We start from the raw sequence: 22,211 nt of genomic DNA, 5'->3' as shown, positions 1-22,211 counted from the left end.
AAATGCCCTGTCAATATGAAAAACGTCCGTTAAAAAATGGTTTGTAAGAAGCAAGACCTCGTTTCGAACGACCGTAGGTATTAAATCATCCTCCTCACTTACCGAGAAGTAGAAGCTCTACCGCGCGTAGTGGCGTCCTGTTAGAGATTGACGAACCAGGATTAGTCCCTTCTCTATTATAGACTCATCCCTCGACATGTAAACATAAGCGAAGGACTCAATCGCGTTCTCTGTTAGAACACTTCTGACAGTAGTGCCTCTTCCCTAACCTTTTGGAGACTCATTAGAAACAGTCACTGACCCGAACTGGGTCAAAAAGAATGCTATTCGCGAAAGAATATATGAAATGTGATACTTGTCGTAATGAAATCCCTTCCATGATATTGCGGATGCAAAAATTGCCGCCATTTATAAATGGTGGAATACATATGTTTGGAATGAGATATTTCACGCTGTATCAGAAAACCTAAAGAGTATTAAGAGAAAAGAAGGGGAAAACAAGAAGAAATAAGAGAAAGAATTAAGCCAACCAATATGGGGAAAAAATAACAGTTATCAACCCAAAAAGAATTTCATACAGATAATTATCACAACCTCAAGCATTTTAAGGTTCCTGCCTATATACATTCTAAAAAAGTCAGTGATAAATCATAGTTAGAAAACTGTCTGCCTATTACGTTTAACCAGCCTACCACATTTTAGTTTGTATGTAGTCCTATGTGTAGGTATCATTGTGTGTCAGGCATCCCGAGGGTTCAGATATACTTGAGTCACAAAAAACACATCATCTCCGATTTATCATTCAAACCATTCGGTATGAGTGTCTGTAATTTACGAATCCAGAATGTCTCTCTTTGGAGAAGTATTTTCGCGTTATCAACACCTAGTCTCTGTGGAACCAATTCAATTACTTGAAATCGTAGTTGGGCAATGGAATGCCCTGCTTCAGTCCAATGCTTAGCCAACGGAGAAGTGTGGTTTTTGTTGCGGATAAGACTTTTGTGCTCAGAAAGTCTTAATTTCAGTTTTCTGTCCGTCTTTCCCACATACAGTAATCCACATGGGCACTTGATGGAATAGACCACATGTTCAGAGTTACAAGTTGTTGTATGTCTCAGTGGTATCTTCTCACCGGTTAGTGGGTGTAGTAAGGTATCTCCTAGTATTGCATTGTTGCAATTCTTACAGTTGTAACATCGCATTGTACCTTTGAAGATTGGCGTTTGTTCTGTTATTTCTTTAGCTGGTTTGCTAAGCAGCTCCTTTAGGTTTTGTGATCTTTTGTAAGCAAATAACGGTCTATCCCTAAACAATGTTCCAAAATCCTTTTCAGCTGACACAATCTCCCATCTTTTGAGAATTATCTTCTGTATGTCCCTAGATGCTGATGAGTATTTTGAAACAAAGACCATTCTTTTATTGACTGACTTGGATTTTTTTTGCAAAAGATCTGTCCTTGAGATTGCTTTTATTTTATCCAGATGTGCCTCTAACAACTTATTGGGGTAACCCCTGTCCAAATATCTCTGTTTCTGTTGATTCAGACTTTTTTCACATTCTTCCGCGTTTGAAGAAATTCTCTTGATCCTCATACACTGTGATGCTGGAAGATTGTTAATGAGGTTTGCCGGGTGGAAGCTTCCATACAATAATGCTGTGTTTTTGTCAGTTTCTTTCTTAGACAATTTTGTTTGGATGGATCCATCCTTGAGTTCAACTAAGACCTCCAGAAATGGTAATGACGTCATGCTCACATTATACGTGAATTGTATCCTAGGGTTAGCCAAATTTAAGCTGTTGATGTTTTGAAGAAGTTCTGCAGTAGGACGTTTCCATATTTTGAACATATCGTCAATGTAAAGCCTATAGTATACAATTCCTTGCTGCCATGTGAGGTCCTCTAGTATATAATCCAACTCAAATTTTGCCATGAAAATGTTGGCATAAATACATGCCCCCGGAAATCCCCTAGCCGTGCCTGTGAGTTGAGTGTAGAACTCGCCTTGCCAAAGAAAGTAACTATTTTCGAGACAAAATTCCAGTAGCTGTAGTATCAGGTATTTGAGCTCATCCGGTTTATCTGATCTAAGCAAGGCCCATTCCATAGCTTCCAACCCTTGCTTGTGAGGGATTGATGTGTACAAGGAGGCGACATCAATAGTGCAAAGTGTCCAATCAGTGCTTACATCAGTCGTGATGGTTGCGAGACTTCTCAAAAAATCTGATGTGTCCTCCAAATATGTTGACCAATTTCGAATAAATGATTGCATATGTGCATCAATGAAAATGCCAAGATTCTCAAAAATTGAAGAACACCCAGACACAATGGGCCTGAACGGTGGGTCACTCAAATTTTTATGTACTTTCGGTAGAAAGTAAATTTTCGGTCTTGTAGGATATATCTGCCTCAAATATCGTTTAGTGGTATTGTCAATCCAGTTCAATTCCTCAGCTTTATCCAAGATGTTGTCCAAATTTTGGGAGATACTCGTCGTAGGATCATTCTCAAGTTTAGCATATGTTTCAGTGTTCTGCACATGTTCATCTCCTTTTTGCTTGTAGAAAACAAAATCCATGAGAACCAGTCCTCCACCCTTATCTGCTTTCTGAAACATTAAAGCGTTGTTCTTTGCCAATCTTTTGAAGAGCACTGTATTCCGCCCGCGTTAGATTTCTTAGTTTCCTCTTGAACTGAATTCTGCTCATGTCAGCCTTTACTAAGGTCTCGAACGTATCAAGAGTTTTATGGGATACTGGTGCCATAAAGTAGCTTTTTGGTTTAAATTGCCTGTCTGCATCTTCTGTGTTATCAATTGGATTCAATATCGTGAAGAAATGCTTTAACCTCAATATTCTCATGAATTTGAAAAATACCACTTCAATTTCTAATGCATTGGTATGGTATGTGCTCACGAAGGATGTCCCTTTGTTTAACAGTTTTTCTTCAAAGTTTGAAAGAGAATAACTAGAGATGTTGATTATGAGATTTTGGTCTGGCTTCGCAATCCCGTCTTCTTTGATGGCTCTTTGTCCTTCTCCTTTTCTTTTTCTTTGTCCTCTTCTCGTGTTGCTGAAACTTCTGGTGGTTTGCTCGGTGGTAAATCCTTCTCTAAAAAAGCACTCGATGATGGTTTAGATGTTATATCCGTCTGGTCAGAAGTTTGTGAGGTTGGTTTCTGAGATTGCTGAGCAATTAGAGGCTGCCTTGCGGTGTTTAAGTCACTATCCGAGACTACACTTTCCTCTGAGGAAGCTGGTTGTTGTCTTTTACTAATGAATCTTCTCTTTGCGTAAACTTCCGCCCAAGTGTACGCTTCGTTTAACTTATAATCAATAGTGTCGCGTTTAAATTTGCGTAGCTTCGTCTCTTGCAACTCTTTTCCGTATTTGTCCAATCTTGTGTTGATGTCCTCTAAGATCCTAGCCCATGTATCCTCCTCCGTTCTCTCTGACAGTTCTCGTTTTACATTAAAGATTTCCTCTTCGAGATCTCGTATGGTCTTTGCGAGTTCTTCGATTAACAATAGGATCAAATCCAAGGAACATTGTTCAAGATCTCGAACCATTTCTCCATGAATTGAGGATTACTATTTAATCTGTATAGCATCGGTCTTATAGCTAGTCTGAGTCCTCTGGGAATTCGTTTCACATGATGATACTGAATTAGCGTCGTGGCATGTAACCTCTGGTTTAGTTCTCGTCTGGTAAGATACTCAAGTTGTTTTAACTGTTGTGTCACAGATCCTCCTTGTGCATCAAAAGTTTTCGATTCCTTGATGAGTTTGTAAATTTGACTTGCATCTTCAGCTGTATATACTTTTGTATTTGCTCTATTGTCAGTGATAGCTGCGATTGAGTCGAACGACATTCTCAGGTTGGTGCTAGCGCCCTAGGGTTGCAGTGCAGTTATGAGTATGAGTTCTGACAGAAATGGAAGGCATGAGATCGAGCGTGTAAGCGGTCCTGCCCGCCTGAATTAAAGGAGCATAAAAGTGATGGCGCCATTTACCACAAGACATAGGTAGGTAGTAGCTTGCAAGCGCCAGCCTGTATGAAGAGATCCCCACTGGCGCTGGTATGCAAGTCGAGGGGAGATCTATCAGGGGTGGAACACCGTGATGGTCGCATGGTCCCCAGAGTGTTTTTATGCAGTCATGATATCAAAGAAGGGGGCTTTATCATCCACACCAACCCAGAGACACAGCATTTTGCAGTGTTGACTTGATATTTGCAAATGTTTTATGTACTTCTTGCACTACTATGATGAAATCAGAGAAGAGGGGAATTGTAGAACCCTGCCATTGTAATGGACCAGTTTCTCGTGACAGCCAAAGGGCCACGGCCTGATCACTGAAGTTAAGCATTCTTGCAATAATCTACCTCAGGGTGCATTTAGGATTGGGGCGGGGCTTAATGAGTGGTGTGCCCACTTCACCACAAGCGTCTCTCAACAAACAGATCTAAGTGTACAGTGTTAGTGGATTCTGCAATACCTATGATGTGTATGTTATTGTGCCTACCTAGTGCCGCCAAATCTTCATTTATAATGGCCACGGATTTCAGCAGTTTTTCCATTCTCTCCTAGTGATTTGTGGTCTGCACAGCCCCATCCTCTAGATCCGACTCCAGCCCCTCCATGGCTTCCAGTCTTTTTTCTTGGTGCCAGGGTGGCAAACCTATGATCAATAGCACAAAAGCCTATGTTTGGCCATAATAACGTCCGTGCCCACCAGTTGTTCTGTACTAGGACCTCCCATTACCTCACCCTCTGACATGGGTGCATGTTTTGCATGTCAGTGCTGGCGCATACTTGCAGAGCTATGTCTATGTCCCGTACTGGAACAGCTGGAGGTTGTGTATGTCAGTGGTGAGGTGAATAGGCAGAGCTAAGTGCATGTCCAGCACAGGAACAGCTGGAGGTTGTGTATGTCAGTGTTGATTTGAATAGGTAGAGCTATGTGTATTTCCAGTACTGGAACAGCTGGAGGTTGTGTATGTCAGTGGTGAGGTGAATCAGCAGAGCTAAGTGCATGTCCAGTACTGGAACAGCTGGAAGTTGTGTATATCAGTGTTGTTTTGAATAGGCAGAGCTATGTGTATGTCCAGTACTGGAACAGCTGGAAGTTGTGTATGTCAGTGTTGATTTTATTAGGCAGAGCTGTGTGCATGGCCAGTACTGGAACAGCTGGAGGTTGTGTATGTCAGTGTTGAGGTGCATTGGCAGAGCTATGTTTATGTCCAGTACTGAAACAGCTGGAGGTTGTGTATGTCAGTGTTGAGGTGAATAGGCAGAGCTACCTGCATGTCCAGTACATGAACAGCTGGAGGTTGTGTAAGTCAGTGTTCAGGTGCATTGGCAGAGCTATGTGTATGTCCAGTACTGGAACAGCTGGAGGTTGTGTATGTCAGTGTTGAGGTGCATTGGCAGAGCTATGTGTATGTCCAGTACTGGAACAGCTGGAGGTAGTGTATGTCAGTGGTGTGGTGCACTGGCAGAGCTATGTGTATGTCCAGTACTGGAACAGCTGGAGGTTGTGCATGTCAGTGTTAAGGTGCATTGACAGAGCTATGTGTATGTCCTGTACCGGAACAGATGGAGGTTGTGTATGTCAGTGTTGGGGTAAATAGGCAGAGCTACATGCATGTCCAGAACTGGAACAGCTAGATGTTGTGTATGTCAGTGGTGATTTGAATAGGCAGAGCTAACTGCATGTCCAGTACATGAACAGCTGGAGGTTTTGTATGTCAGTGTTGAGGTGAATAGGCAGAGCTACCTGCATATCCAGTACATGAACAGCTGGAGGTTGTGTAAGTCAGTGTTCAGGTGCATTGGCAGAGCTATGTGTATGTCCAGTACTGGAACAGCTGGAGGTTGTGTATGTCAGTGTTGAGGTGCATTGGCAGAGCTATGTGTATGTCCAGTACTGGAACAGCTGGAGGTTGTGCATGTCAGTGTTAAGGTGCATTGGCAGAGCTATGTGTATGTCCAGTACCGGAACAGATGGAGGTTGTGTATGTCAGTGTTGAGGTGAATAGGCAGCGCTATGTGTATGTCCAGTACTGGAACAGCTGGAGGTTGTGCATGTCAGTGTTAAGGTGCATTGGCAGAGCTATGTGTATGTCCAGTACTGGAACAGATAGAGGTTGTGTATTTCAGTGTTGGGGTAAATAGGCAGAGCTATATGTATGTCCAGTACTGGAACAGCTGGTAGTTGTGTATGTCAGTGGTGAGGTGAAGAGGCAGAGCTAAGTGCCTGTCCAGTACTGGAACAGCTGGGGGTTGTGTATGTCAATGTTGAGGTGAATAGGCAGCACTATATGTATGTCCAGTAGTGGAACAGCTGGGGGTTGTGCATGTCAGTGGTAAAGGTGCACTGGCAGAACCCTGTATGACTCCCTATGCAGCAAAAGATTGTGGAATAAAATAGGCACAAACTAGCACAGGATGTCTGTAAGGAAATAGAGAAAGGCCAGGAGTCAAAGCTCCTGCAAAAATAAACGAAAAGACTCTATGCACCATTTAGGACAACAAGAACTCATGCACTACAAAAGAAAACAGAAGATATTTTACATTATGGGATAAAAAATATTAGACCAGAAGAAAACAGAAAACAGATGCCGCAATTATCTATGAAAAGAAAAGAAAACATATCATACACCATGAAAAAACTAGGGCTGGGCAAAATTGTAATTACCCTAGAGTAATTGGAGTAATTTGAATAATCACACATCACTATTGTGATGCAAAATTGCTGAAATTACGCAATTTCTCTACATTGAGTAAGAATAATTTTGGGCAAAAGTCCTACTGCGGGAGCACAGGAAGAAGGATCTAGGTGCTGCTGGCTACTTCTGGGGGTGTCCTGAAGCATTTACCCTTATTGTCATTTTAGACACAAGGGTGCATTTTGTATTTAGATAATAGTGGTGAATGCTGCTTTAAGCTCTTCATGCATAATTCCCAGTAATATTGCAGTGATTACTAGTAATTACGCTAGTTATAATGACACCTGTTACATCTACCCCTAAAAAACGAAAGAAATCATGCTCTTTGAAGGAAAACAAATGACTGGAGTAAGTAAGTAAGTAAATATTTATTTGTTGATTACTTAAAATCATTACAATCAGCGAAGTACATAAAAAAAAACAAAATTAGATGAATATTTTGCAGCTACAGTGCACATTTATATCCAAGCAAAAATCTACAACTAAGCCCTAACATAGGGCCGATTAGGATGGCGGACCGACTTAGTCCGTCCGCCATACTGTCGTGGCAAGGGACCGTCCGCCATAATGGCGGAGGTCCTATGTGCCGAATTAGGATGCACCCGCCACAGTGGCAAGTGCATCCCGCATTTTTAACATTGCGGCGGGCGGTGCTGAAAGCACCGCCTGCCGCAATACTAAAAATGCATGTTGTGCGTTTCAAAGCACAACATGACAGGCACCGCTCGGTATCTGCAATGTTGTACTTTGAAACGCAGGGGGTACCATAGGTACCACCCATGTGTACCCCCAAACTACCTCCTTCACCCTGGGGGCCCGCAACGGGCCCCCAAAGCAAGGACTGTATGCTTTTCCGTGGCGGAAAGGCATTCCTCCTAAGCCCATCCTAATATGGCTGGCGGTGTCTGATAGACACCGCCACCATTTTAGACCTTTTCCGCCACGGTCGCAAGGCGACCGCGGCGGAAAAGCGGTGGACAGCCATCCTAATGTGGCGGGGGGTCATTTCAGGGAGGATGGCGGACGGATTGCCCCCGCCGTCCCGGCGGTGGCTACTTCCTGCCCGGCGGTCATCCTTCCGTCCGTCATCGTAATCGACCCCCTAGTTTGTTTGGCTGCAAATGATCAGTATGCAAAAATAGAGTGCAGTGTGCCAGCAGCTATAATTTACAGTATACAATGCATTACTCTAAGAAAAACTTTAAAATAATAAGACATGCGAAGATAAAAAAGGCCCAATAAAATAACATTTAAGACAGATTTAGCCTTAAAGTGCAATTGTGCTGGTAAACTTTCAGCAGCAGAAACTAAAGTACCTTGTGCTAGCAGCTAAAGTTGTCAATATACCCAAAAAACTTTAGAATAATAAAAGATACATGAAAAACAACCATCCATAGTAAAATTGAGTTAGAAACGACGATAGCAATAAAGTGCATTTATAGTAATAGACTTTAGCCAAACTTTAGGATGCCAGCACTATCCAATGACTGGTGGATAAATAAGGTGCTTTTTAGTGAAAAGCTGGCAGGCAGTGGGCGGGCTCTCCTGCACTGATTGGGAATTTCTTTATTAGGGAGATGTGGAGCTGAGATTGAGGTATGTAATTCAGGAAGGGGCACCATATTCCCTTCGTGAGGGTGGAAGGCTGTATGTACCTGGTGAAACCATCCTTCCTTACATAATTTCACTCTTTCTTCTACCCTTCCTTCTGTCTGTCCACAGCCTTGTACCTTTTTTATGTCCATATAGCCTTCCTTTCGTGCAGCCTCCTCCTATGTTTGTTTTTCTATCCATTCTTTCACCCTCTAACCCTGCCTTTTTTTACTTTCCCCTTCGTTTCATCCCACTACTCTGCCTTTCATTCTCCTACTCTGACTTTCGTTCCTACACTCTTCCTTTCATCCTTCCACCCTTCCTATCATACTCCCACTCTGCCTTTCATCCTACTACCCTACTACTCTGCATTTCATCCTAGAATGTTACCTTCATCTTAAAACTCTGCCTTGCATCCTCCTACTCTGCCTTTCATCCTCCTACTCTTCCTTTCATCGTCCCACCCTGCCTTCAATTTACAGCGGTTTTACTCTGATCTATCTACAAAGCTACCTAACTTGGTAGGCAGAAAAAATATCGAGTTTTAAATATTGACATAGAATAATGTTGATGTTTAAATATCGGAGGGACATAATATAGAAGGTAAGTTATATCGATATGTTTAATATCGATGTTAGTAATATCTGTGCTACTAATATTGATGTTACTATTATCGATGTTACTAATATAGTTTTTTGTATGATTTTTATGTATAGTATGTATTTAATATGTATTTAATTTTTATTTATGTAATTTAAGTAAATTTTGTATTTTAGTACGGTAGCAGGTTCTGGGTTTATAGGGGAATAGGATGGGAAGTAATTGAATTATACTAAATTAATTATTAATTATGAGGAATTATAAAATTATTTGAATTCATTGGTAATTAATTTTATTAATTGGTAATTAATTTCAATTAATTGATTAATTGATAATTATGTTCTGTTGCGGGTTATGGGTTTTTTAGGGGAATAGGGTGGGAAGTAATTTAATTATACTAAATTAATTATTAATTTTCAGGAATTATAAATTAATTTGAATACATTTGTAATACATTTCTGTTAATTGGTAATTAATTTTAAATAATTGATTAATTGATATGTATGTTCTGTAGCGGGTTATGGGTTTATAGGGGAATATGGGTGGGAAGTAATTTAACTATACTAAATTAATTATTATTTTCTAGGAAATATAAATTAATTATAATTAATTTGAATTTAATTTTTATTAATTGGTAATTCATTTCAATTAATTGATTAATTGATAATTATATTCTTTAGCGGGTTATGGGTTTATAGGGGAATAGGGTGGGAAGTAATTTTAATATAAATAAGTAATAATTTATTTTAATTCATTGTTTTGTTAATTATATTATTGTTAATTAATTATTCATTTGTAATTTATTATCATTAATTTGTATTTATTACTAATTTATTTTTACTTAATTATTTAGTGCTAATCATGTTTTTAATAATTATGTATTGGTATTTGTAAATAGTTTATATGTATTTAATAATTATTTTTGTATTATTTTAAATTATTAATTTATTTATAAGTATGTTTTTTTTACCTTCTACGCTATCCAATACTTTCCCTACTATTGCACTCTCTGGAGTTGGAATAGTAATTTTTACCCCTACGCTATCCAACATTTTCCTTACTGTTGCACTCTCTGGAGTGGGAATAGTAATTTTTACCCCTACGCTGTCCAACACTTTCCCTACTGCTGCACTCTCTGGAGTGGGAATAGAAATTTTTACCCCTACCCTATCCAACATTTCCTTACTTTTTAAATTTGTTTTACATTTTTATTAATTTTTGTTTGAATTATTATTTTATGTGTATACATTTATTTGTAATTTATAATATTTTTTATTTATTTATAAGTTATTAAAAATATTTTTAAACGTTAGTATCAAGGAAGTATATACTATGTATTATATTTATATTATTAATTAATTCTTTTTTATTAAATTATGTATTATTTATTAATTTTAAATATTATAAGATATTGTTAACTATATGTATTACATGTATAAGTATTATTTTATTTATATTACATATTTTTTTTATTTAAAACAAACGATATTTTTGACCGATATTTTTTTTTCTATTTTTTTGTATTTACCTTGTTAGAGATAGCATGTCGATATTTTTGTAATCGATATTTTTGTTGCGATGATTTTGTAGGTAGATATTTTTGTAAACGATATTTTGTCAGAGATTCACCTAACTTTGCATGGAAAATCAAATGTACTCTTCAGACGCAAGTCCAGCTCATTAGATGCACTTTTTGTGTCTCCTGTGATCTTCTCCAATCTGGATCTTTCAGTGCCTCGAGGATTTTTGTTGTTGTTTGAGGAGCCGAACCCTTGAAGGTGCATCTGTGTCCAATCACAAATTCACCCTCTTACTGAAAGAAAACAGAGTGAAAGATTTTCAAACAAGAATATATCATGGTGCAGGATCTGTGGCAAAACCAAATTTACATCACTTAAAAGCTGCTTATTATCTTGGTTATGGCACCTCAAAGGCGACCCCAGGGCATCCTCTCCAGGACAGACACACCTTGTGACCTGTGCAGAAAGAGGTGTCATGCTTGAGGCTGAACGCTGATTGGAGGATGCCCAGCCTCTTCTGGGTATATCAAGGACTGGTCTGGGTCAACACAGCATCTCCTAGAAGGAAGAAACATTGACCTCTGGTGACCTGAGCACTGCCCAGAACCCGAGGATGGACAGCAGAGGATGGGCCCTGGTCGCAGCGTGTCTGCTGAGCACCTGCTGGAGCTTACCTGTACAGGTGAGGCCCCTTTAGCAATGGTATATATAGCTGAGTGCAGGTGCAGGTGAGAGCTGCAGTAACAGTGTTATATATGGTTCTGTGTAAGTGCTGATGTAACAGTGTTTTTTTTGTTGTTGAATATTTCTTTATTTATTTTCTAAATGATAAAGCCAGTCTCTCGGATCATGAGAAACCTTGAGTGTTCACAATACAATAGTTTCATGAAGCAAAAAATAGGGGAAGCTATAAATATAGTAACCAATCCTAGGTTGGGGAATACAATGCACTCCACACTAATACAGAAAGAGATTCAACTTTCCAAGTGTTACAATACATTTTTATAAATATTTTGGTTGTATAACAAATACAAAGAAGAAGAACTAGAGGCACACTTTGTATAATGAATGTATCTCTTTGTGTTTTGTTTTTGCCTGTTCAGTCAGGTTCCTGTTTATTGTGTGAGTTCTGTGTTTCGTCTTTAGCAGTGGGTGGGTTGGGGTTCCAGTTGTAGAGAGCAGTGTATGAATTATAGTACGTCTATAAGATGTGGATTGTGGTCTACATCATATCATAGGCTTCTTTATCTGTTGTTTGGTTCTGAAGTGTTGCATACTGCTGCGGGTTCCCTCGACAATTTCGCTTCAACTACTGTTAGCTAAGCTTGCCAGTCAGGAGTGTTAGGTAATAATTTGTGACCTGGTATATTGTCACGTGATTTCTCGAGCTAAGAAACCAGGGGGCTTATCTATGAGCCCTTGCGTCAGTTTTGCGCTTCCGATGCGTCACTTTTTGTGACGCATCGGAGGCGTAAAACATGCCTCCTGTTGCGCAATATTTACAAAGTGACGCATCTAAGCAGATGCGTCACTTTGTTAACCCCTGCGCTACATTATACCTGCGTCAGGTATAATGTATGCAGAGGGGGCGTTCCTCCGCAAAAAGCCTCGTAATAGTGACGCAGTGAAATCTATGAGATTTCACTGCTTCACTTTTAGGATGCTGTTGCGTCAAAATCTTGCGCCTGCCTCACAGCAGGCGTAAGACTGACGCAAGCCCTTTCACATGGGTCTTGCTCCATGTGAAAGGACGCATTGCTGCAGTTGCGTCACTTTTGTGACACACCCCAGCAATGCGTGACTTTTGTGCTTACAGATACGTCAGAAATACTGACGTATCTGTAACTCCTTGCGACATGATGTGTCATACTGTAAATATGACGCATCATTGGTGTTGCAAGGAGGGCGCAGTGAAAAGTGACGCATCGCTGTTTTCAGGCAGCGATGCGTCACTTTTCATAAATGAGGCCCCAGGGTTTTGCTGAACTTCTGAAACATAGCTGGTCTACGATTGGCTAATCCTAAGGAGAGGTCCAGGAATGTATTTAAGGTTTGGCGTTTGGATGATCTTTTAGTGAGTCCTGGGAGAAAATACCTGCCATCTAAAGCTATCCTTTTACCCCATCCCCTGTGAGTGAATCCGCTATCCTCTTCCAGTATCCTACGAATCCTGGACAGTCCCATACCATGTGCATGAAGGTGGCTCCTTCACTGGGGCAACTGGGACACAGATCTGTGGATGTCAGGTACATCCGTGCTATTCTGCGGGGTGAGATACGTGTGACGTAGGTAATTAAATTGAGTGTACTGTAGTCTTGCGTTTGTTGAGATTATTTTAGGTACTGCCAGGCACTGTTCCCTTTGTTTCTATATCAATGTTACTGAAAGTGCTGTGTTCCAGTAGATGTGGAGCGAGGTTAACGGGATTGCAGTGCCTGGTCTTATATAAAGGTAGGACATTGTGATGGCCCGGCTACCAGAGCCATGGGTGGGTAATGGTTTGAGCAATTTAGATGTCTCTGGTTCTTATGTTTTCTGTCCCACGTCTTATGTAGTTGTCGTGTGAGGGAGGCTTATAATAGAAAGGAACCAGGAGGTACCCCATAATCATCTACCAGCTCCTCAAACATACTAAGAACGGTGTCAGTGAGCCGGTCGCCCAGTGTGGTTATACCTGCTCCTTCCCAGTCCGCCCCCTCTGGTCGGCACGCCATTCTCATTTGTCCAGGTAGTGCCCAAAGGGGTGGGTCTGGGGCATCTGGTGATACATTCTGTCTCTTCTGCATGTAGTGAGCACAACAATAGCCAGCTGTGTTCATGAGTGTATTCGCTGTTTCTCTTTTTGGGATGGGGTCTCTGAGCCCATCAACTAGTCTAATACCCTGTGTTTGTGTAATCCTGTCGCCCAGTGCCCTAGTGCTGTCAGGGTAGCCCGCCAACCACCGCAATGGCCATTGCAATCGGGCAGCCGCAAAATATTGGCACCTAATCCTCCTTCAATCAATAGTGCATAAAGGTTTGTAAGAGAAACTCTGGCCCTATTTTTGCCCCATACCAGTAATGTCAACATTGAGGTAGTTGAGGTAACAATCTGTGCACAGGTAGAATTGTGGATATTGTTATGCGCTCCAAGGGAGGGACCAAAAGTTCTTTCCAGAACTTTGGGGAGGACCGAGTGTTAGTAAGTACTCTGCCTATGATGCCTTACAGCAGATCCACAGACTCATGATATATTTGAACTCCTAGGTATTTAAAAGTGTTGCAGGACCAGGGGAGTGGAGTCTGAGGTAGCTGCCTTTGTTGCTCCAGACTTAGAGGTGTCATAGGATATAGTAGTGATTTGTCCCAGGTAACCCTCAGACCTGATACCTGCCCAAACCTTTCCAGCAGCTGCATGAACTCGTTGGCCACTGCTGGATCACCACGAAAATATATTAGTGCATCATACGCATATAGGTAGAATTCTTGCCATTGGTTGTATGCCCTAATACCCCAGTCCGCGGCATGTATACATAGTGCGAATGCCAGCGCGAAGAGGATCGGTGATAGCCTTGCCGGGTGCTGTGCCCTACATCAAATGGCTCCGAGATTGCTGTGCCCATTTTTGACTCGTGCTGTGGGCGAGTTATATAGCAATCTGATCCATTTCAGGAAATGCGGTCCTATTACATATCCAGTGAGCGCTACTTGCAAGTATTGTCAGCCTAAGGTATTAGGGGCCCGATGTAAGTAAATCTGATTTACCGACTCTAGAATACCGAATTTTACCGATTCGGTATTCTAGATTCGGTAAATCTGATATAGGTAAAAAATCAGTAATTTTTACCGAATCTGTATGATTCGGTAATTACCGAATCGGTATTTACCGATTCGGTAATTGCCATTGATTTCTATGGGCCTTGAGGCCCATAGGAATTAATGTCAATTACTGAATCGGTAAATACCGATTCTGTAAAATTACCGATTTTGCAAGGGGGACAGGGTGTCACTTTGACACTCTGTTGCACCCCTGATTCAGGCTTGTGTGCCATGTGACACACATACATGCCCTTAGGGCATGTCTGTGTGCCACATGGCACAGGTGTACATGCACAGATGTGCATGTACACAGGTATTCGTTATTTACCACCAAATAGTATTTGGTGGTAAATAACGAATCGGTAAGGGCCTGCGGCACTGTTTAAAGTGCCACCTACATCTGTATTTACCGATTCGGTAAATTTACCGATTCCGTATTTTACAGGATCAGTAAATTTACTGAATCAGTAAATATATCGATTCTGTACCTATAAGGTCCCCTACATGTCAAATAGCAAATAGCAAATATCGGTCGGTAACGGCCGAAATCGGTCGTTACCGACCGTTTTTTGCTGTCCTACATCTGGCGTCAAATGCCTTGTCAATATGTTGTAAGGCTATCCAGTATGGGACACCTGCAGTGCCCGCTGAGTTAAGGAGCAAGAAAAGTCTGCGTAGGTCGAGAAAAGTATTTCTGCCAGGAATTAAACCATTCTGGTAACCATGTATCAGCAATTGGCACACATACATGCCCTTAGGGCATGTCTGTGTACCACATGGCACAGGTGTACATGCACAGATGTGCATGCACACAGGTAGTCGTTATTTACCACCAAATAGTATTTGGTGGTAAATAACGAATCGGTAAGGGCCTGCGGCACTGTTTAAAGTGCCACCTACATCTGTATTTACCGATTCGGTAAATTTACTAATTCGGTATTTTACAGGATCGGTAAATTTACCGAATCGGTAAATATACCGATTCTGTAACTATAAGGCCCCCTACATGTCAAATAGCAAATACCGGTCGGTAACGGCCAAAATTGGCCGTTACCGACCAGTATTTGCTGTCCTACTTCTGGCCCCAAATGCCTTGTCAATATGTTGTAAGGCTATCCAGCATGGGACACCTGCAGTGCCCGCTGAGTTAAGGAGCAAGAAAAGTCTGCGTAGGTCGAGAAAAGTATTTCTGCCAGGAATTAAACCATTCTGGTAACCATGTATCAGCAATTGGCACACATACATGCCCTTAGGGCATGTCTGTGTACCACATGGCACAGGTGTACATGCACAGATGTGCATGCACACAGGTAGTCGTTATTTACCACCAAATAGTATTTGGTGGTAAATAACGAATCGGTAAGGGCCTGCGGCACTGTTTAAAGTGCCACCTACATCTGTATTTACCGATTCGGTAAATTTACTAATTCGGTATTTTACAGGATCGGTAAATTTACCGAATCGGTAAATATACCGATTCTGTAACTATAAGGCCCCCTACATGTCAAATAGCAAATACCGGTCGGTAACGGCCAAAATTGGCCGTTACCGACCAGTATTTGCTGTCCTACTTCTGGCCCCAAATGCCTTGTCAATATGTTGTAAGGCTATCCAGCATGGGACACCTGCAGTGCCCGCTGAGTTAAGGAGCAAGAAAAGTCTGCGTAGGTCGAGAAAAGTATTTCTGCCAGGAATTAAACCATTCTGGTAACCATGTATCAGCAATTGGCACACATACATGCCCTTAGGGCATGTCTGTGTACCACATGGCACAGGTGTACATGCACAGATGTGCATGCACACAGGTAGTCGTTATTTACCACCAAATAGTATTTGGTGGTAAATAACGAATCGGTAAGGGCCTGCGGCACTGTTTAAAGTGCCACCTACATCTGTATTTACCGATTCGGTAAATTTACTAATTCGGTATTTTACAGGATCGGTAAATTTACCGAATCGGTAAATATACCGATTCTGTAACTATAAGGCCCCCTACATGTCAAATAGCAAATACCGGTCGGTAACGGCCAAAATTGGCCGTTACCGACCAGTATTTGCTGTCCTACTTCTGGCCCCAAATGCCTTGTCAATATGTTGTAAGGCTATCCAGCATGGGACACCTGCAGTGCCCGCTGAGTTAAGGAGCAAGAAAAGTCTGCGTAGGTCGAGAAAAGTATTTCTGCCAGGAATTAAACCATTCTGGTAACCATGTATCAGCAATTGGCACACATACATGCCCTTAGGGCATGTCTGTGTACCACATGGCACAGGTGTACATGCACAGATGTGCATGCACACAGGTAGTCGTTATTTACCACCAAATAGTATTTGGTGGTAAATAACGAATCGGTAAGGGCCTGCGGCACTGTTTAAAGTGCCACCTACATCTGTATTTACCGATTCGGTAAATTTACTAATTCGGTATTTTACAGGATCGGTAAATTTACCGAATCGGTAAATATACCGATTCTGTAACTATAAGGCCCCCTACATGTCAAATAGCAAATACCGGTCGGTAACGGCCAAAATTGGCCGTTACCGACCAGTATTTGCTGTCCTACTTCTGGCGCCAAATGCCTTGTCAATATGTTGTAAGGCTATCCAGCATGGGACACCTGCAGTGCCCGCTGAGTTAAGGAGCAAGAGAAGTCTGCGTAGGTCGAGAAAAGTATTTCTGCCAGGAATGAAACCATTCTGGTAACCATGTACCAGCAATTGGGTTTCTGCCATTAGACGATTGGCCAAAATGTTGCCTCATATCTTGTAATCAGAATACAAAAGGGAAAGGGGGTGGGTGTGGGTAGTAGGATCCAACAGTGGGTCTCTCCCTGGTTGTGTAGCACCACCACAAGGGCTTCACGAAGTGAGGAGGGTAGTACACCCGTCTCATAGGAGTCAGTATATATTCAGAGCAATCAGGGAGCTAATTGTGTGGGGAAGGCTATGTAGATGTCTATTGGAAAACCATCTGCTCCTGGGGTCTAGCTGTTCGCCATCTGCCAGATGGCTACAATTTGGGTTTTCCAAGATCGGTGAGTAGTATGCTAGGGGAATGCAAGGGATATTTACATTCTCTAAGAATAACTGTGTTTCTATTGGGTCGTTCGCAGGGGGGCTTTGAATAGCAAGCTATAATAAGAGTAGAAGGCTTCATTAATGACATCTTGAGTGTTGTCTAAGTTTCCCTCCTTATTATTTATGGCTGTGATTGGAGTCCTAGGTGATTTGGTTTTGAGTAGCCATGCCAATAGGTAGTCTCCTTTATCCCCCTTCATGTGCTTCCTAGCTTGATATTCTCTGTAGTCTAGACCTCCTAGTTGTAGTAGTGTTGTGTGTTTCAATCTAGTCTGTGCTAAGGTGGTCGCCGATGTCGAGTCAATAGGCAATGCTCGCTTGCATTCTCGGATGTCCAATTCCAGGGTAGTTAATGCTTTACAGAGGGTCACTCGGGTTCCAAACACTGCCTTAATCATATTTCCTCTTATTACTAATTTGAATGCATCCCATTCTATTCTGGCCCCAGATGCAGTGTCTTCGTTGTTGTGAAAATAAGTTTTAATTGTGTCTGACATGGAAGAGCAAAGTGGGGTGTCTCAAAGCGCCTCCAGTGGTATGTGCCACATAGGCATACGAGGTTTACTACTTTGCTGTCTCAGTTGTAGTTGTAGGGGGCCGTGGTCTGATAGAGTGCGGCCAAGGTATTCTGCTTGGGGTACTTTGGCAATCGCTTCCTGCGTGCAGTATATGAGGTCTATTCTGGTGTCGCAGTTGTGTAGTTGAGAGTAGCATGAATATTCCCAGAGGGTAGGATGAAGGCTAATACATGCTTCTTGTACATTAGGGTTATCTGCCCATGCCCATAGATGTTGGGTGAGTTTAATCGAGTGGGCCCCCTACAGTAGTGGAGATGAGCCGTTGTTTGACAAGTCAGGAGCACAGTTAAAGTCTCCCCCCTCAATACGTCGGGGCTAATGGATTGTGTAGTAAGGCTGGTGTCAGAGATTGTCGGTAGGCCGATTGGCCCGAGTTAGGTGCATAAAGTGAAATCACTGACAACGGGAGTCCATAGAGTCGACCCTCCAGTGTAGCATATCGGCCGTCTGGGTCAACGCGAGTGTGTGAAATTTCTTGCAGTGTGCTAGCTGCAACCCATATCAATGCTCAATGCATAGCCAGAGTAAGTAGTTCCTATCAGGCTATTAGGATTCCTCTCCAGTGCTTACGCGTCGATTCCAGCGTCTGGGATGTGAGGTGTGTTTCTTGTAGCAATGCTATAGTAATTTTTGGTCTCCACAGATATTGATAGACTCAATAACATTTGCTTAGTGTAGCCTGCTAAACCTTTGACAATCCAAGTCAACAGTATCATATTGGAGGTCTGTGTCTGATTCATTAAGGTCATTTTGGCAAATACAGATTTGTCCTTGTGTATATCGCTCCCGCAACTTCCGCCCACCTGTCAAACCCACACATTCGGATGCTATTGAAGAAACTCCATACATTGGTTATTACAAATTCTCCTCTTTTACACAACGTCCCTATCAGTGAGTTAAGGTCTCGTTGGGGGGGGGGTGGTGGGGGGGTCCCCGGGTAATGTTCAGACTCATTTGTGGCCTGTGTGGATCATAGTGTTGATTTAATATCCAGAACTGCTGTGAGGATAGTTCCCGGTAGTCTCAGTGTCTCTGGATGGAGGTTGTAATGTAACAGTGTTATATATAGTTCTGTGTAGGTGTAGACTCTCAGGAGGGCATCTCTGTAAGTGCACCTGTACAGGTGACAGCTTCAGTAACCATGTTAAATATATGGTTCTGTGTAGCTGCAGACCCTAAGGTGTGTACTCCTGTGCAGATGAGAGCCGTAGCAACAGTGTTAGATATGGTTTTGTGTAGGTGTACACTGTCAGGTGTGCATCACTGTAAGTACACCTGTGCAGGTGAGAGCCGCAGTAACAATGGTACATAGAGCTGAGTGCAGGTGCAGGTGAGAGCTGCAGTAACAGTGTTATATAAAGTTCTGTGTTTGCGTAGCTTCTCAGGGGAGCATCACTGTAAGTACACCTGTGCAGGTGAGAGCTGCAGTATTAGTGTTATTTATGGTTTTGTGCAGGTGCAAACTCTCAGGGGAGCATCCCTGTAAGCACACCTGTGCAGGTGAGAGCTGCAGTAACAGTGTAATATAAGGTTCTGTGTTTGCGTAGCTTCTCAGGGGAGCATCACTGTAAGTACACCTGTGCAGGTGAGAGCTGCAGTATTAGTGTTATTTATGGTTTTGTGCAGGTGCAAACTCTCAGGGGAGCATCCCTGTAAGCACACCTGTGCAGGTGAGAGCTGCAGTAACAGTGTAATATAAGGTTCTGTGTTTGCGTAGCTTCTCAGGGGAGCATCACTGTAAGTACACCTGTGCAGGTGAGAGCTGCAGTATTAGTGTTATTTATGGTTTTGTGCAGGTGCAAACTCTCAGGGGAGCATCCCTGTAAGCACACCTGTGTAGGTGAGAGCGGCAGTAACAGTGTAATATAAGGTTCTGTGTTTGCGTAGCTTCTCAGGGGAGCATCACTGTAAGTACACCTCTGCAGGTGAGAGCCGCAGTAACCGTGTTATATATGGTTCTATGTTGTTGTAGACTTGTCAGGTATACATCACTGTAAGTACACCTGTGCAGGTGAGAGCTGCAGTATTAGTGTTATTCATGATTTTGTGCAGGTGTAAACTCTCAGGTGTGCATCCCTGTAAGCACACATGTGTAGGTGAGAGGGGCAGTAATAGTGTTAGCTAGACCTATGTACACATAAAGCCTCTTTAATGTACCACACCTGGCTGTGAGGGCATCTGCAGAGCCAAGAACCCCAATAACTATAATGTATAGGTCTGCACTGCACCTGTACAGGAGAGTATATGAGAGACGGTGTCTCATAGCCTAGTGTACATGTAACATTTCTCAGGTGTGCTCCACTGTAAGTACACCTGTACAGGAGAGTATCTGAGTGACTATATTACACAGCCCTGTGCACATGTAATGCCTCTAAAGTCTTCTTCACAGAGAGCACACCTGTGAAGTAACAGTATTACACTACCCAGTGCACATGTAACGACACTCGGGTATGCTTGATAGAGAGCAAAGAAGGGTATATAAGTGACAATATTATGTAGCCCCATATATATATATATATATAGTGCTTCTTAGGTGCGCTTCCCAGAGAGCGCATCTGCACAGGAGGGTGAACCAGTAACAGTATTACACACGCGAGGCCTTCACACCTCCTGCACCCCCCGTGGGGCTGCACCTTTGTTACCTGCACAATGTGTCTAGACTCCAAGAGGAATCTTATAGGCACGTCTGAGGAACAGGAGAGTCTTCCATGAGCATTTGTGCGGCATCGGTCAGTTGGTCGGGGGCACCACTGGGATCGAACGGCGAAAAGAGGTCAGCTCACCTGGACAGGTGGTACATGTCAATCAAGCTTGAAGTGACGTTGAAAGTATGATTTCCACCGGGGCTTAGTTAACAAATCCTACAAGGAGAGAGAATGTGGGAAGGGGTGGGGGGGGGGGGGTTGTAGTGAACCTCCCAGGACACTTTCCAGGGTCGAGGCCCTCATTCTGAGCCTGCATCCCCCCGAGATGCACACGTCTCTGATTGGCCCATGTGATTCCTGGATCACACTGAGCTCATTGTAAGCAGTGACATTGGGTGGGATGGTATTTGGAAAGGTGTTTACACTGTGTATGGCTATCGGACGTTTTGCTCAGTTTTGTACATTTGGTATGGGGGGGAAGGCCTAAATCACTTGTGTAAGATGTAAATGCGTTTGAACTTTCATACAGATTTTGTGGAGTGTGCCTCTATGATTTCTGCCTCTTTTTTACTGTCAATAAATCTACCTTTCCAAAACTCCTGCGGGTATGGAATTATCAGACGAGTTGTAATTACTTTTTATGCACAAAGTGGAGTTTGCACCCACATCAGGATTAGTGCGACCATCAGTTGGTTCTATAGAGGTACCTCAGGGACCGCTCCATAGAGTCTTCTGTTACATTATACAGAACTCTGTTCATCTTCGGAGCCTCTGTGCTGCTGAAGGCCATCTGTTCTTGTGACACTTTCTCCGAAACGTTTCTTCAGCAGTTGTCAGTATCCAAATAGGTGCAGGAACCACAGACTTCACCCTTGACACCTGTGCAACCCTGAGTGCTTGAAACAAGGGCCCAAACCAGGCCAGGAGCCACAGTGTTTACCACAGTATGGGCACTTGAATATCGATCCGCAGCAATACTGACAGCAAGATATCATCTGCACAGTATCAACAAGGAAAGTCAGCGAGGGGGCATCGGAACAGGAAATCTCCACTCCCCAATATACTCTTACCTCGATGATACTGTGCAAGGGGATGTCCTGCAGCCCACACCGTTGCAGGTCGAGGTTTGTTGTTTCGATATTTTGACATACAGCCCAACCAACATCTTGTGTCATCTTTCAAAACATGGCTTTAGGATTCCCTAAAGTTCTAAAATCGTCATACTTACAGTAAGTGAATAAAATGCAGTTTTTCTTTCTCTTTTGCAGAATGTCGGTGGACTGGAGAAAAACAGTAAGTACTTTTTAAATCCGGATATTTTTTAACTAGAGCATAGCTCCTGTACGTAACGAAGCGCTATACTCCGGTAATGGCTGGCGGCTGCATCGTGTACTATCTACTGAATCCGTTTAAATCGCTTTTTGTGTGTTTGCAAAGGGATAGAGAGTATGATGTGCCTGTGCGCCTCATGCATGAATATAATGCTGCTATGAGTCACGAGGTGTGAGGATGAAAGGAGGAGCATTCACACCACTGACTGCATGCGCAAAAGGAAGACGCCAAGAAAGGAAAGCGAGAATGAGAGAAAGGTCGACAGAGAAGCAAACCCCAAGCACCATCGGCTGGGTGACAGAACTGGAGCGGTTTATTGATCGAGCCTCTCCAATGTGTATTTG

General features: G+C 42.5%; 2 protein-coding genes across 2 annotated transcripts in view; both read left to right on the top strand.

Annotated features, from left to right (window-relative positions):
- Positions 1 to 2,618, top strand: part of LOC147729334 (embryonic protein UVS.2-like) — a 241,931-nt gene extending 239,313 nt beyond the window's left edge. The window contains exon 13 of the mRNA XM_086959827.1: positions 2,563 to 2,618. Within this exon, the coding sequence (XP_086815953.1) occupies positions 2,563 to 2,618 (56 nt within the window). The remainder of the gene's footprint in view (positions 1 to 2,562) is intronic.
- An 8,392-nt stretch (positions 2,619 to 11,010) lies between these two features.
- The window catches only part of LOC147729333 (embryonic protein UVS.2-like), a 65,849-nt gene continuing 54,648 nt past the window's right edge, over positions 11,011 to 22,211 (top strand). Inside the window, exons 1-2 of the mRNA XM_086959826.1 lie at positions 11,011 to 11,121; positions 21,804 to 21,828. Of these exons, the coding sequence (XP_086815952.1) occupies positions 11,053 to 11,121; positions 21,804 to 21,828 (94 nt within the window). The 5' untranslated portion in view covers positions 11,011 to 11,052. The remainder of the gene's footprint in view (positions 11,122 to 21,803; positions 21,829 to 22,211) is intronic.

This window comes from Lissotriton vulgaris, chromosome 2_2 (genome assembly GCF_964263255.1).
Source record: "Lissotriton vulgaris chromosome 2_2, aLisVul1.2, whole genome shotgun sequence".
Classification (NCBI taxonomy): domain Eukaryota; kingdom Metazoa; phylum Chordata; class Amphibia; order Caudata; family Salamandridae; genus Lissotriton; species Lissotriton vulgaris.
The sequence above is the reverse complement of the archived record's forward strand: the minus strand, read 5'-3'. Positions and strand labels throughout refer to the sequence as shown.